General features: G+C 41.6%; 1 protein-coding gene across 5 annotated transcripts in view; it reads right to left on the bottom strand.

Annotated features, from left to right (window-relative positions):
- CAPN3 (calpain 3) overlaps window positions 1-15,518 on the bottom strand; it is a 31,524-nt gene that overhangs the window by 3,257 nt on the left and 12,749 nt on the right. For 2 of the 5 annotated variants that reach the window (XM_040599885.1, XM_040599887.1), the window contains 15 exons: window positions 15,275-15,415; window positions 12,701-12,784; window positions 12,219-12,304; window positions 11,400-11,477; window positions 10,782-10,942; window positions 10,049-10,218; window positions 9,382-9,393; window positions 8,006-8,214; window positions 7,276-7,312; window positions 6,229-6,246; window positions 3,609-3,686; window positions 2,865-2,922; window positions 2,198-2,262; window positions 1,112-1,180; window positions 460-538 (listed from right to left, as the gene is read on the bottom strand). In XM_040599885.1, the coding sequence (XP_040455819.1) occupies window positions 460-538; window positions 1,112-1,180; window positions 2,198-2,262; window positions 2,865-2,922; window positions 3,609-3,686; window positions 6,229-6,246; window positions 7,276-7,312; window positions 8,006-8,214; window positions 9,382-9,393; window positions 10,049-10,218; window positions 10,782-10,942; window positions 11,400-11,477; window positions 12,219-12,304; window positions 12,701-12,784; window positions 15,275-15,415 (1,345 nt within the window). Of the gene's footprint in view, window positions 1-459; window positions 539-1,111; window positions 1,181-2,197; window positions 2,263-2,864; window positions 2,923-3,608; window positions 3,687-4,939; window positions 5,080-6,228; window positions 6,247-7,275; window positions 7,313-8,005; window positions 8,215-9,381; window positions 9,394-10,048; window positions 10,219-10,781; window positions 10,943-11,399; window positions 11,478-12,218; window positions 12,305-12,700; window positions 12,785-15,274; window positions 15,416-15,518 lie in introns of all 5 variants that reach the window. The other 3 variants (XM_040599888.1, XM_040599889.1, XM_040599886.1) reach the window with 3 other exon arrangements.

Below are 15,518 nucleotides of genomic sequence, written 5' to 3'. Positions count from 1 at the left end.
ATGAGCAGGACTCAGGAAATGTCCATTCAGTTGCCTCTGATGCAAACTTGGACATTGACCTGCTGCGCCTCGGATTTGGTGCCTGTACACTTGGGTTGAAGGTTTTCCACTGTTCTTTGTTTGTTTCTTATGCAAACATAAAGAATCCACAGCTTAAATGAGAGCAAATGTCTTTGGCACTCCCTGGTCCCCCTGAACAGCAGGATCCTGAGCGGGAAATACTTAGGACAACAGAGTATCATTCATTGGAAAGTTTAAAGAGCTGAAGAGATCAATTCGGTTGGAAAGACATACAAGGCTTGCTGTTTGGATATTTGAGAAGCTCTGCTGGAGAAAAAAAATTACTTATAAATTTCTCCAGGGTCTGTCTTTAACAGGCATCACAGTGTTCCTGATTTCACCCTGTGATACATCAAACAAAATAAGGTTTCTTCAGCTGTTGGATACTGGGGGAAGTACCTGCATCATTGACAGCATTGCGCATCTCGTAGCTGTTAATGGTTCCTGAATGATCAGTGTCATAACGCTTGAAAATTTTCTGGAAGAAGAAAAAAAATACACAGCAGAAAGAAAAGCTTATACTAGTGTTGAATGAACCCGGTGACTGGATATGGGGTGTGTGCCTCAGGCACCTGGAGGTGTTGCTGTTTGCCTTATATTGCCGCTGCTGGGCAGCCTGGGTTGTTAGCACTTGAACTCCTCTCAGTCACAAAGGAAAATAATTCAGGTCCATACCATGAGAGGCAAAAAGCTCATCCCTTGAGACTCTCCTTAGTTTAATTTGAGTTTACACTCTCTTTTGATTGTCCTAATTAAGCTATTTGTAAGGCCTGATTCTTGTTCCCACCCTCCTCCTCCTCCAATTTGTATGCCTCTGTGCTGTTGTCATAGGGGAAGTTCTTACATGACTTGGAGCTTCAGAGATTCAGGCTATTTGCTTAGGCTGTGAGTAGGGTGAATGAAAAGAGATACTACTTTTCTTTTTAGAAGCTAATTTTCAAGTTTATAGGTTTTCTTTTTGTTGTAGCATATGTAGAGAGCTCTGGTTTTCCCACACAAGCTTTTGCGCTGCAGAAGCTGTGAAGAACAGCACTGTGAATACCAGCAATACCTGCCAGCTTTTAATCTTGTCCCAGAGATGTCGAAACTCATCAAAATTTATCTTCCCTGAGCCATCTGTCTGTGAGACAAACATTCAGGTAAAAAACCCACAATATTTTTAAGAGAAAATTAATTAAATCTGCAACTACTGGTGAAGGGGTGAATGTGCAACTGAGCTCAGGATCTTCTCGATGTTACAGGCTGGCTGAGCTGTGCAGTAAAATATTGTGAACATTTTGGTTATTGTGCATAGTATTTTGTTTCAGGAATGTGAAGCACTATTTGTATAAAAGCAAACATCTAGTACAGGAGAGATGCTTGCTCCTAAAGTACATAAGCAGAGGTTTATTTCCAAATACCTCCAGATGTGAAGCTTACCCAACATGTTCTAAGACAACTGAGCTTTATCCTAGCTTGAAGCTCTTTCTGCCTTACTTAAAATGAATTGACAACTAAGCAAAATGTTGACTAAAGCCAGTTACAAAAATGTGTTTGGGTTGCAACCATTATGGCTCTGGGTTGTAGTTACAATTTTGTTCTGGTTATGCTTGAATGCACTTATGTTGTCTCAAAATCATGTGTTATGTCAAACAAGAAAACTGAGTGATGTTGTATCAGAGGTAGCCCTATACGGCATCTTGTAGTGTGTTTTATTATCCCTACTCTGAGACAATTTCCATATGTGTTGCATGCTAAGCACCCAGTGGAATGTGTAATACATTATAAGCTTAAAGATAAGAGAGAAATATACTAAGTCTATTGAGAAGAACCGTAGTCTGTTGAGTTGGTTTAAAAAAAAAATAGTTTTAAAATCATGCTTTAGCACGTGAGCTGCCAATCCCTGATTGAAGGGTATCATATGGACTGACTCATTCTGTAGTTTTCTGTTTGGGGATATTTTCATCATGCCAGCTATATTGAGATGACCGGAGTTAAGGTGTGCCAAACCAGGAATGCTGTGTTATCTGACTACAGACTATAATGTACTGTTCTGCTTCCCTGGCTTGCTAAGGGGGGTGTGTGTGTAGTGGTGGGAAATACAACCCAAGTGGACTGCTGTGGTATCAAGCACTCCACCTTCACCAGAAAAGGATACATCCATTAAAGCAATCATGCTGCGGCAGGATTCCAGTTCAAATCCTTCTGTCTTTAGGTCTTTATCTGAAATAAATTATCCCAGGTGAAAACCAATCATGCATGTCAGCAAGCGCTTCTTCCTCTTAGGTTTAACTGTACTCAAAGTTGAAGCCAAACCTACTTCCTTCATATAGTAACAAGTGAGTGGTAGAGAAATCTGAAAAGACTCTTAAGTAATGGTTATTGCTGGTGAATTAGAGATTACTTTTCTTGACCTGTTATACACAATAAACACTTCTGGAAAACTCTTAACTTCCTTTTAATTAAGCAAGCCCAGGGTCTGTAGGCTGAAGTTTGCTAAAAAGGGGAAAGGTCTGCCTCTCCATTAGATTTTTATCTTTTTTAAAGGGCTTTTGCAGACTGCTAGAAATACTGTATTATCCTGTGTGGTGCTTCCAACAAACATTTGCTCATTTCTGTGTTATCAGTACTTGATCACCTGTAGAGAGCATCTCTATGAAAAGGTCAGCTTGCTAAAGTCTTGGATGCAAAGTCTATGGAAGTATAACTGAAATTTGTGAGTTTGAAACCATAAATAATTTTTGGAGTGCAGCTTGGGAGTGGAAGGTTACATTATATCACAGATTTCTTTTTCCAGGGTTACTGAAAAACATGCTTAAACTCACGTTTTTTTACAACATTGTTGAGAACATTCCTGAGTTCTTCAGCATTGATCTCCATGTCCTGGTGGGAAATGTGTTGAGAATACCATTAATTACAGCATTCCTTATTAAGCAGTTTATTTTATGAATGAATATGCTACACGTATGAAGTCTTTGGTCACTTTTCAGTCTGGCATATACATGCTTCAAACTAGAGAGCATTCTAGTTCATGTAAACATTCACCCACATCTTTCTTGAGACTGCAAGATCAATCTAAAGTTACCATACATTATTAAAGTACAACTACAAGAACAACCAGTAATCTCAAGCCACTTTGCAAACCAAAAAGCAACATGTGAAAATCCCTGTAACCTATTTGCAGCCTCTTGACTTACATAGTTCTTTGATATGTTTTACTTTTAACTTCCCTCATGAGGCATGTACTGGAAAGCATTGCATTTCTAACTTGTTTATACATGCTATGCAAAATAGCATCTTGTAGTAGTGATAGAAGTAAAAGCCTGAATTTAAATAAGGCTCCCTCATATACAATGGGAATAGCTTATATGTACATATGAGGATAGCTGTATATTTAATTGGATTTTGATTTGGGTTTGCTTAGCTTCAAGTCTCAAAGGAAATTTGATGGAAGGAAATTCAAAGTAAATTTTAAAATTCAGTGTTTTGAATCCACGAAGCAGTTGACTTAGGTGCTGTTGTCGCTAGGCTGCTTTGATGGCAGAGACAGGGATCAGTTGCATACTCACATCCCCAGCAATCTGTCGGAAAATATTCCTGAACTGGTTTTCCTCTTCACTACTCTCACGAGCTTTTGCTGAAGGACGCTGAAAAGAGACAAGCAAAGAAGAGGGATATCCCCTTAGCTCAGCAGGGAAGGGAAGGGGCCTGGATGTCTCACTTGCCCTTACGTAAGGGAACCTCTTTGTGAATCTAGAGATCTTTGGTGGGATGGGTTGTCCTCCTGTTCCTTTCACCTTTTTTTGGTTAAATGTGTTCCTTGGCAAAACTGCTGAGTAGTTAACTTCATCCCATTGCTCTCCTTTCTCTTGGAAGGAGCTAAATGATTACTTTCACTGACAGATATTTATCTTTTAATTTTTTTGTTTCAAAACATTGCAAAGCAGAAGTTGGAGCAGAAGAGGCGTATCTGCTCCATAGCCACCCTGTAGGCTCTGAATTGCCCAGAGAGACTTGGGCGTGAGAGTTCTTTGTAATGTGGGAGGCCCCTTGCTGGAGAGAAGGGGCACAGGAGACAGGAAAGCAAAAGTGAAGCTTTCTCAGACACATGCAAAGAGCAAGCCTGAACTCTGAGGCTGGTACTGAAAAAGGAAACTATAGTTTATTACAGGAATTGTGTGTAACAAAGTAAAATTAATTTCATAAATGAGCTCTTATTTTCATTTGAGAAAAGTTAAGGTTGGTTCACGCTTCACCACCTGCACACTTTGGCAGTCATGTAGCAGAAAAGCACACTCCCTGCAATCGGACACTCCAGCCATGCCTCTAGATGCCCCAAGCCTGGATACAGGCTGGCTGTTGCATCTTGTGTCCCTCACCCACCTGTTGGCAGAAACTGAATTTTGCTACGCTGCTTTCCTCCTTTCTGGTAGTGAGAGAAAAGAGGAGGGATGCAGTAGCTCCTGGGTTTACTCATCCTTTTCTCCTCTGCCAAACAGGAGCTGCTATAGGGATGCGTAATTTGTAATGGGGAGAGGCTGTGATCATTGCCAGAAGCTCCTGAAACCTCTTGAGTGCAATTTATGCATGTGCCTTGTGTAAAGCGGGTACCACATAAGGGGCTGAGCAAGAGTGGATTGAACTGTGTTGCTCGTGGTGAAGGGATCTCTCACAGCTGGGATCCTTGTATGAGAGAGCAACCAGGAAATGTTTTCAATGGACTAAATCCTCCAGCACAGGTGTTAAATAACTGAAGGGGTAGTCTCTGTTCGCTCATGCTCATTAGATCCACATAAACCAGATGCAAGTTATGGTAAGATTTGATGAAAAGCTGTTAAGTATCTTAGGACACTTTGCCCCATTCCTGTGCTCTACCCAGCCACTTTCATGTTAGTGAGACCAAGCCCTATTTTCCCCTTTGCCACTTGCTGCAGAAACCTTTTTCTCATCTAGATTGGTTTTTTCACCATCTTTGCCAGCATCTTCATCTGCTGTCAGCTCCTTATTGCTGTTTGCTCTGTCAGAAACAAAGATGATAGGCTAGAAGAAGAAGGAAGAAAGCAAAAGAAAAATGGAAATTACACAAGAAATATTGGGAGGTGACACAAGAAATATTTGGTGACAACCAGTTAGTGGTAAAGCACATGCAGCAACAGCTCCTGTCCTCGAGAATGTGACCAGGGAAGTTAGAACTGGGAATAAAAGAAAAAAACAGACAGAGGAATTTCTGAAGTTACTGCTCTCCTCATGCTAAAACAGCTGCAAAAGCCTTTTTGCAAAATAGTGCAATCTGTTTCTAGCTTTCCTTCTCAGAAAGCAAGTAACCATTAACTGTTTAAATGGGTTGTGTGGTCTCCCCATCATCACCACCCCTGCAAAATAAGCCTCACAGATTATCAATTCTCAGTTAAACTGATGAACTTGACCCTTTCTATGACGGACAGTAGCACTGAAAAAACCCAGGATTGGAATCCTACACAGAAAGGGACTATTTGTGTAGGAGCCTGTTAGTTATGCAAAGCATATGTGCTTTCTCTGTATTAATTCTTGAAGCAGTCAGCTGTAAGGAGCCACATGCAATTGTTCTGGTTTAGTGCATTTAAAACAGGGAAAGCTGCTACAAGATGCGAATCTGTTACCATAGAGTATGAATTGCAGGCAGCCTGTGTGGAGATTGAAATGTCTAATTACATTTTCAAGGTCCTAAATGTGTCATGTACAATCAAAAGGAGAATCCTGGACTTTGGTGAGGAAAGAGGAAATGTAGCTACTCCTCAGGAAAGAGGAGTTAGCTGCATTAGGCAATAGAAAGCAAATGTGAGGGCACGTGTCTGGAGAAGGGGTGCTCTTCACTGAATGCTGTGTCAGGGTGCTTGTGAAGGGGCAGGAAGGAAGGGCAGTTTGAGCAACCCAGAGGATCAAGCTTATAAAGCTAAAAAGTTTCTGTTACCCTTTTGCCCCACCCCTTGAGTGAGAGGGGTATATGATGCTAATGCTATTTCATTACAATGTAGCGTAGAAAGATAAAATCTTTGCTGCCTGCAAATGACCTCTTACCCTGTGCACTTCATTAACGAGGTCAGTTTCCAGATGAACAGAAATCACAATAACAAGGAACTCTGCTTCTGCTGCATGCATTGCGCATGCTCTTTGCCTTGCTGGCACTCAGCACATTGCACAAGTACTCACCTTGCCCTTTTTCTTCTTCTGTACAAAAAGAGACAATTATTATTTTTTTAAATGTGTCTTTAAATAGAATTACAGTTTTTACCTAGATTATGCAGAGCTAACGACAGGGGTTTTTTTCTATTGCCCTTTCTGACATTTATTTTTCTTGTTCCTATATTCATACTTTTTTCCCCCATTTCCTGTATTCACAATTTTCAAATCTCAAAAAATTAGGGAAAATGCTCTCACCAAGAAATTGCATGCTGAAGGACAGAAACTGCAGAAACTATAGCAAAACAGTGTCCCATCTCATCTGGGGCTTTGTCTGCTTGAGTAAAATTTCTATTGTATATTTACCCCTGACTATTCCTTTTCTTTTTCCCCACCTGTCAATGCACTGGAAATTGGGCTTCTCTGCCCACACATCAATGCTATCTGAAATGGCAATGAAAATCCATCAGATCTGGACAGATACTTTGTTATCAGAACAGTAAATGAAAAGGGAACACTTCTGAGCAAGGGCATTTCCTCTGATTTCCTCCTTCCCCACCCCCAACTAATTACGCTGTATATAATCTAGTATATTCCCACAAAGATGTATAAAACCCCAGGATAAAGTTAGAGCTTGTCATGGATGCTAGTTGGAACAGAGTATCATTAAGATCCCTTTCCAGAAAGCATGTACTTCAAAATAACACACTTTTTTTTTTTTTTTTTTTAATTAGGTGCAATGCCAATTTCTCACACGAAGTATCTTGGAGCACAATTAGGTCTCCCCTAGTAAATGAATAATCTCACTGATGAGGCAAAGGCAGTACTTAGCATCCAGCTGCTTTATGTCAGGAGCAGATTTCAAACCTGGTAAAAGATTTTGGTCTGACCAAATCAGCAAATAGTGTATATAAAGTGTTAATAGAAGTATCTTGATGAGAAAAAAAGTGGGAATTTATGCTCCAGGAGCTGCTATGTGGCTGCAAAATGGTTTTCTGCTGTAGGTTTCCCTAGATGTGCTGCTCCTCCTCTCCCTACCCCTGTTCATGTATGGAAGAGGCTCAGGACAGTACTTACCGATGGACGTTCTGCCTCAATCATATTTTCAGCCTCCCTAGAAGAAAGCAGAAAGTAAATGAATCAGGAAAGTGACTTGTTACCAACGTTGCTTGTTTCTGTAGCTGATTTGTAAGCAGCCACTTGAACTTTCCAAACAGCCAGCGGTGTGGGCTGGCTTCCAAGCAGTACAGCTGCAGGCTCCAGATGAAGCTTTTTCCCAGTTTGAGCTGAGCATCCCAAGTACCACTTCCAGAAGGGCTTACTCCACTAAAGAGCCTAGATAACACTGAACTTTGACAGCTGGGACTAAACCAGGAGCTGTTTGGCTTAAGTAGAGTCACACTAGCTGCTGGGAACTAGTTGAAGAGCAGGATAGAAAAGAACTACCTACTTCTGTGTTTCATTCATGACTGAAATTAGATCTGCTTCAACGATCTGTCTGGCCAAAATTTCAGCCAGTGGCATATAGCAAAAAAACCCCAAAGAGGTTCACTTTCATTATTAAAAATGGCTAATGGTATGTTTACAAAGGATGTTCTGCAAGTAGTAAGCTTCTCCAAAGACAATTCAAAGCAGGATCTTGTTAGACTATACGGGAAGTCCTGGGAAATGAGTTTGCAGCTTGGAGTTTCTAGTGAGGTTAAGAAAATTACAAGCAGGGTGTATGTAGCAAACTGGAAACATGACTTTAGCAGACTGGCAAACTCACCTCCACCTTTATGGCCAGATAAATGAATCTGCAACTTACTCTGAAAGACTTCTTTTCTCTGAGAAGACCCTCAGGATGAATTCTCCCTCCTGATGGGGTTCATATGTTGACGGGATGATGACATACTCATTGGGTGGTAACCGGAAGCGCTCAGAGATTTCTCGCATGTTTATATAGGTTTTACTTCTAGCTTTGGAGGCATTGTAGAGGAAAAAGTCCTTTTGCAGGTGGTGCTTAGTACCATGCATCTGCAGAACAAATAAGTTAATTTGTCTTCAAGGAAGTCTTACCCATTCCCCAGGTGGCTTGTTACGCAGGCAGTACATAGTTGGGACAGAAACCACAAATGAAGCAGCAGCTTAGCAAGCAGGGAGCTGTCAAGGGATGGTACCTGGTAACAGATACGGAGTCTGTCACCTTTAAGTAGCTACTGGCTGGGTCTAGTTGGCTTCTGAGGGCTGCCTCAGGACCCACCTGCAGAGCATTGGCTGACCTCTGCTGTGTGGGCACTTTTATCTGGCTGTTTTGTTAGATGTTAAGTTGTGTGTAACCAAAGTTCATCTACTTTCCTTGGAGGGTGGCATGGCAAGGTATGGTATATGCAAGCTCCTACATGCAGTGTGGTAAGGTGAAGGTGTTTGCAGTGGGAACTTGCCCTTGCCTGGATGAACCATGGATTCTGTATCTGCTGAAGAAACATGGTACATTGCATTGGTTCACATACAAACATTAAGTCAAGAATTGTGGGCTAAGAATGCTTGCAGGCTGTTTTCTGCAGAAATAACCACCTGTAAAATAGTCAGCAAGGACAACATTCAGACTGTTATCTTCATGTTTTCCAGGTAACATTGCCTTCAGGTGAGATTGTTTGCAAAACTTGTGACACCTAAGATTCACAGCTGGCAGGCTCAGAAAACCTTAAATCTGTGTACTTATAATACATTTTCTTCAATGGTTGAAAATACCATTGATTTTCCAAACAAATTCTAATGCTAATGAGGAAACTCTGTGGCTGCAGGATATAGTCCACTGGCATTATTTGCAGGAGGAAATGGAAGTGGTTTAGGGTGGTTCTGCATGGGGTGGAAAGGCAAAGTGCTTGCTGACACCGCTTCCTGCAGCACAGGCTCACTGACCAGCCCTGCAAGCCATGGCTGGGTCTCATACCGGCTAGAAAAGAAGGACTGAGGAAAAGGTGCAAGTGAAAATCAGGTGTGGGTGAGAAGGAACTAAAAATTGCTGGCGAAGTGTTACAAATAAACACTCGAAGTAGGAAGGTTAGCAGTTTCACTTCTGTTACATCCCTGAAAACAAACTTGACCGGGCGGTTTCCTGCTGACTTACAGACAGGCACAACAGTAACACTAGCTGTGAGCATACACCGAGATGTCAGGCTGCCTCCGCTCTGTTCATACCTCTTTGGGCACCTGGGGGAGAAACGGAGAAGAAACAGTCATAGCCGCTGGGCAAGTCCACTTGTTTGTAGATCACACACAAGAGTGTTCACATAGATTTCTGGGGACACAGCCAGTAATTAAACTGCCCCAAGTTTAATTAATTAAAAATTAATTTTAAAATAAATAATTAATTTCCCAAGAAATCTAGAAAAGAAGAGAGATCTACGTGAGATCCACTAAGGTCTGAACTAAATATGTGCAAGGGACAGGGTAAATTGACTTCTTCATGAAGTTGATAGCAGGGACAGAGGTTAATTGCTACGTATGCATTATGGATGTCTGTTTCCTTTTTTGCACTATTCTGCCAATGAAATGCTTAGTTTCAGCAAGCATGAAAGGGAGATTGGAGAATATATGGGGAAGAATATGTTAAAACCTGGCATTAAGTCACTATAAAAGCCTAAAAAGTTTGTTACTTATAGATGGAGTAAAGCCTGAGGTTACTAGAGTTTGAATGCTTACAAAGCCTTGAATTTCCCTCCTCTCCTCCATTTTCCCTGACTTCCTCGCAAAGTAAAAATTGCAGTTGATGTAATCAGGCTGAATGATTCAGTGACTCTCTTGGTGAATACATACTGTCAGGATTTGCAACCACGGTGCAAAGAACAAAGTCTAAAGCTGGTACCTCATAGATGGCAAAGCCAATCGTGTACAGGTTGGCTCCCAGCTTGCGTTCTTTCCTCCTATTTTTCTGCATCAGTGCGACGAGGAAGCTGCAGACAACCTCTTCATCCTCAGGATCATCATCTTCCTCCAGGAGCTTCAAGCGATACTGGGGATTGGTCCAAAATGTATCTGTGAAATCCCAACGACAACCCAAAGCAAACACATAAAGCTTCAGTTTTCTAATGATACTCATTACCGAAGAGAACTTTTATGTTCCCTGCCTGTGGCTCCTGAGGGAAAGGTTAAAACTGGGCTAATGCATGTATTTCTTTTTTAACATGTTATGGATTTTACTGCACAGCAAAGGAGGATATAAAATGAAGAACTGACATCTGACAAACTTCCAAAACACCTAAAACTATCAGAAAGTGGATTTCCCAAGTGAAATCTGTTAGTGTGTAACTGTTGCACTGTGAAGTATTAGAACGATTATTTTCTAATATCGTTAGATATTAGAAAATAATTATCATTAGATAATAGAAAAATTAGAATGATTTATCTTTGCCAGGCCTGCCTTTTGCACTTGTGAAGTGCTGTCACAAACATAGAAGATTACCAGCCACAAATTCAGGTACCTTATCCACTGGGGAAGCAAGGCTTTCCCTATGGCTGAGCCCTGATGAGGCTGTCGCCCGTGGGATCTAACACAGACCCCACCAAAGAGGCTGTATCTCTCAAGACCCATTGCTTACCTGGATAATTGCGGCAGCCTCCAGCTGAGCAGCCTCTCACCCAGCGCCCTTCGTTGACTGACACAGTCCAGGTCTGGAGTTTATCAGCTTCCAGAGTATCAGGTGTGAGGTTACAGATCTCAAGTTTTGTGAAGTGCCTCATGAAATCTTCAAATGATATCCTGGAGGAATTGAGGGGAAACTGAACCCGGATGGATTTACATGGTGGGTGGTTGTCTGAAAGATCCTGGTGAGGTGGCAGAGGGTGACCAATGATGCTGGCACTGTTAGGGCAAGTTTGCAGTGGGAGTACCATGATTTTCTGATGCATTTGGCCCATTGGTTGGCCAGTTAACGTGGGTGCAGCTCCAAATTGGGGGAATCTGAGCTGAGAGAATGGTACATAGGAAGGGTGATGGAGAGCTTGTGGAAGTGTGGCATAATTAGGACTGTGCTGGTGGTACTTAGTAAACCCTGGTGGGAGAATGAGTGGATTGCAGAGTAGGACTTATTTAGAACATGAAGGGAAACAGGGATTACTGCAATAGTTTTAGCAGATTTAAGTAGTGCAGTGTGATTCATTTTTGCTATGGTTGCGTATCTCCTAGAGAAGCACAGGTTTTTAACTGATATTCTCACCAGAACTCGCCATCCTCGACGATCTTGTGCTGCAGGCGGATTTTCTCTTCTTCATTAATGAAGTTCCACTCCTCTGACCTTCAAAGGAGTAAACAAGTTAGATTATGATTTGCAATGCAGTTTTCATGAAGATTTCTACTCTTTACTGTAAGCCTTGTAGAGTAGAAATTCAAGAGTCATCTTGCTACATCCATATAATATTTTCTTTGTGAGTCTTGCAACCGTTTGTTGTTCTCAATGCTACCCTCCTCTCCACATGCCCAGATTAAAGAAGCAATTGCCCTCCTTCTCCCCTTCAGACTTCCTCTTAGCAGCTCTCAGAAATCTGAACTGAGTTCATTTTATTAGCTTGAAGAAAAGAAGTGTTTGCAGACTTATTGCTGGAGTAGCTGTTGAAATTCCTTTCTGTAAGACCTAATGAGAAGCTTTATCCAAATTTGCTATGTACTGACATCTTGCTTCATCCAGTTCTCTTATAACTTAACAGATCTTTCCACTGTCACATCTTGTTCTGAAAATGGACATTGCTGAACTTTCTAGACAGTAAAATCAGATTGACTGTGCCACTAGAATGGTCTGTCTCTGAATTTTCATTGATTGAAGCCCCTCAACATCTTTTTTAGGTACTCTTCTTTTTACAGTTTCAGCTAAGTGCTCAGCTATGATCGCCTTCAGAGTGCATGTGTCAAAATGACAGCAAAGACAAATCAGATGCCTCATCATTAAATGTTAGGGTCATGCCATGCACAAGCTGCATAAGGGCAAATAAAGTTGCATATTTTTTTTCCCCCAAATCACATGGAGTGCTGTTTTACTCACTTGTCACTCCAAGGTCCGTTCCATTCCACCTGCCCCCAGGGGTTTCTCAGCCTTACCAGACGTATTTTTTCCCCTTTAAATGTTGTCTAATTGAAAAAGAACAAGAATAGGCTGAGAGTAGCTTCAAGAGGAAACATTCTGCCTGTCAAATCACTGATACCAGCCCCTCCAGTGATGGTGCTTTCCTGGGCCATCACCCAGCCTGACCTGCTTGGGGTGAGTCGGGGAAGGCTGTAAGACCAGGAGGTGGCTGGATGTGGCCACCTTTGCCCAAGTGGTGGAATATCCATCTCCCCAGAAAGCCAAAACTTGGATAGGTTTAGTTCCCCATGAGGCTTTCATTTCTTTAAATAGTAATTTTGTTTCCTTAGCTTATAATTTGTTTTGCTTTTTTTCCCCTGCTCATAGGTTTGCTGACATGCATGGTACTAGGCCATGTAGACCACGGTTCCCCATAGCTGGAGGAAAGGGCCTGTACGTACCTCTTCCACGGCTGTGACAGAGTAGGCATGGCCTTTGACAAGCCCACAAGACATCCGGGTTTCGTACTGCATTGGCACTATGGTCTGTTGAACACAACATAAAAACTCATAAGAGTCATGCAAAGCTCAGCCAGGTGCTCTAAAGCAGGTATTGCCACTCAGGGCTTTTGGAGGGACAGTGACACCGTTCAGGTGACAGATTTTTTTATCTTGTCCTCTTCTTTGCATTTGCCAAGGTGGCCAAGCTTCATGCCCACAGAATTAACGTTGTTGGTATCATAAAGGAGTGAAGCATGAACTAAAAAAGGAAAAAGTTAATAATATCAGTTGGAAAGGACATTTTGTGATTTGTTTTTTCCCTTTGTGTAGGTCACTGCTTTGTGCACTTATAACATGCTAGTATATAGCATGCTTAATCAAAATAATCAGATTTTGTATTAGTGGGACTCCTCAGCCATTTCTGGGGTAGTATGTTCTTGTCTGGCTTGGTAAGGCTATTGCATATTAACTGGAAACATCAGAGCAGATCAACACTTAGAAGAATGTTTTCATCTTTACACACGGCTGCTATCTTATCACAATGACATTAAAACACCCTATTTAATATATTGTCCCTACTAACTTACACTATTTTTCTAAAAAATTAATTTCCTGTGGAAATATACATTTTATTCCATATTTTTTAAAAAAAAATCATGAATGAATCTTTTTCCAGCTGACATTCAGGACAGGCATAGCTTTCTTCAGCAATGTATTGCTCAAGTGCAAATACACTTGCTGTCTTGGTAATCAACTACTAGTGTGCCTGAGGATTATTTTTTTTAATTTGCAAATCTCAGAATACTATTTATCTCTGAGATAAAGAGTCGAGAGCAAGATGGCAGGTGCACACAGTCCTCTGTACTTGTAAGAGAAACACTGAGATCAGTGGGATGGGAGGGATGGGATGGGAGTGTGTGGGGACCATGGACCCCTCCTTTATTATGTCTGTCACCAAAAGGTGACTGCAAAGCCCTGCCAGTAAACCTGCCATCCCTTCTTGACACATCTGAGGGCATGAGAAAGGCATAGCTGGAAACGGAGAATTACTAGTCACACAGGTACATTCTGAGCTTGCACAGGGAGGATTCCACCCAAATACATCCTGGCTGTTTCCTTTCTGCTCCTCTTTCTTTCTTTCTCCCCCCCCCCCCCCCCCCCCCCCCCCCCCCTTGCTCCTGTTTCCATACTTTTTGTGCCTAGAACCTCATATCTATTTCCTTTTTTCTTCATTTCTACTCACATTGTTGCCATCATTACTTACCAGAACCCCTTTCTGTCTTTTCTGTTTAAGAACATTAACTTCTGCTGGTGCTCTGGACAACTTCTCAGAAGCGCTTCTGAAGCCTGCACTATCTGCCTCTTTTCATAGAGAGTCATGATTTTTTTCTCTGGTAATGGCTCAGAATGTGTAATAACCAGCAGCACAATGGCTATGGGGACAGCAACTATAGAAAGAGTTTTGCAACCTTTGTTCAGTGGACAGGCACTGGGGAGGAAATTCCCCCCAAAACATGGGTGATTTGGGCAGCTGTGCTTGCAAAATGAGACAGTCACACTCAGCTTTCCTGAAGAATTACACCATTTCAATCTTTTAGGAAGACTAAATATGAATGTCGAAAGAGGAAAAATCAACTATTTCTGCTGCAAATACAGAAGACAGTTTGCACAACCAAAAGTTTCAGATGATGTAATTGTGGAGGCTTTTTGTTTACTTTGTCCCTCTCTAAAGTGTATGTAAGTGTATACAGCGGACATAATTTCATTGTCATGCAAATGCAGCTCCCTAAAGGGCAAGGTGTCACAGCTGCCTGATGGGGAGAAGGAGAAAGCAATGTGTCCCTCTACAGATTTGAAAGTTTTTAGGTTTACCTGTTTGGAATTTTTCTTAAATGGTTTTAACATCCCTCTCTTTATTTTCCTAGATACTTAGGTATGTTGGAGTTACTTTGTATTTCACCACACATATAAAATTCTACATGTTCTTTCTTTTCCTTGTTAGGTGTTTTAAATGAGGATCTTAATGGCAGTAATCTAAAAGGAGCATCCTGAGAGCAGACTCCCTTCCACTTGTGGGCAGAGCTCATAGCACTCTGTCTCAAAATAAGTCACCAAGTACTTTTGTGCCAGGAGTGAGAGCCATGCAGAGTTTGCTTTTTCTTTCTTTCACATTCCCCACATGCTCAGGGATCTTGTTCTGCTCTAATATTTTAATGTTCTTGTTTTCTCTACCCTTTGCAAGCGAGGGACTTGATAAAATCCACTAATCATTTCCTGTTCTGGAAATTATAAGCTCGTCCCACAAGCCAACAGCCCTTTGCCTCAGTGTCAGCAAAGCACTCCAGTATCAGTCACTGTGTCTGAAAGCACAGAAGTCTTTTAACATACGTCAAATAGCATCCATAAGAACAGGTCTTTAGTGTTGGGATAATTCAGTGAAGCCAAATAATGATTCAAAAGCATAGGTGATACGTTTCGCTAACTGTTTGTAAATAAAACCACTGTGAAGTCAACCACTTCTGGAGATATACGAACCCAGGCTGGCCTCTCATCTGTCCCATGGTAGTCTATAGTGGAGTGAGTCATCTGCGCATTTTCTAGATTCTTCACCATTCGAGCAATCAGTTCCCCAATGTTGCTTCGAGGAGCTGATCCATAGGAAAAGCCTAGGTTATCCTGGTACAGACAACAGGAGAGAAGTATCATGCAGAGAGATGAGACAGGGAGAGGGAAAAGAAATGATACAAGAAAGATGAGTGGTAAAAGATAGCCTAGATAA

The sequence above is a fragment of the Falco naumanni genome, chromosome 7, assembly GCF_017639655.2.
Source record: "Falco naumanni isolate bFalNau1 chromosome 7, bFalNau1.pat, whole genome shotgun sequence".
Lineage (NCBI taxonomy): Eukaryota > Metazoa > Chordata > Aves > Falconiformes > Falconidae > Falco > Falco naumanni.
Note: the sequence above shows the minus strand (reverse complement) of the source record. Positions and strands in the feature narration are given on the sequence as shown.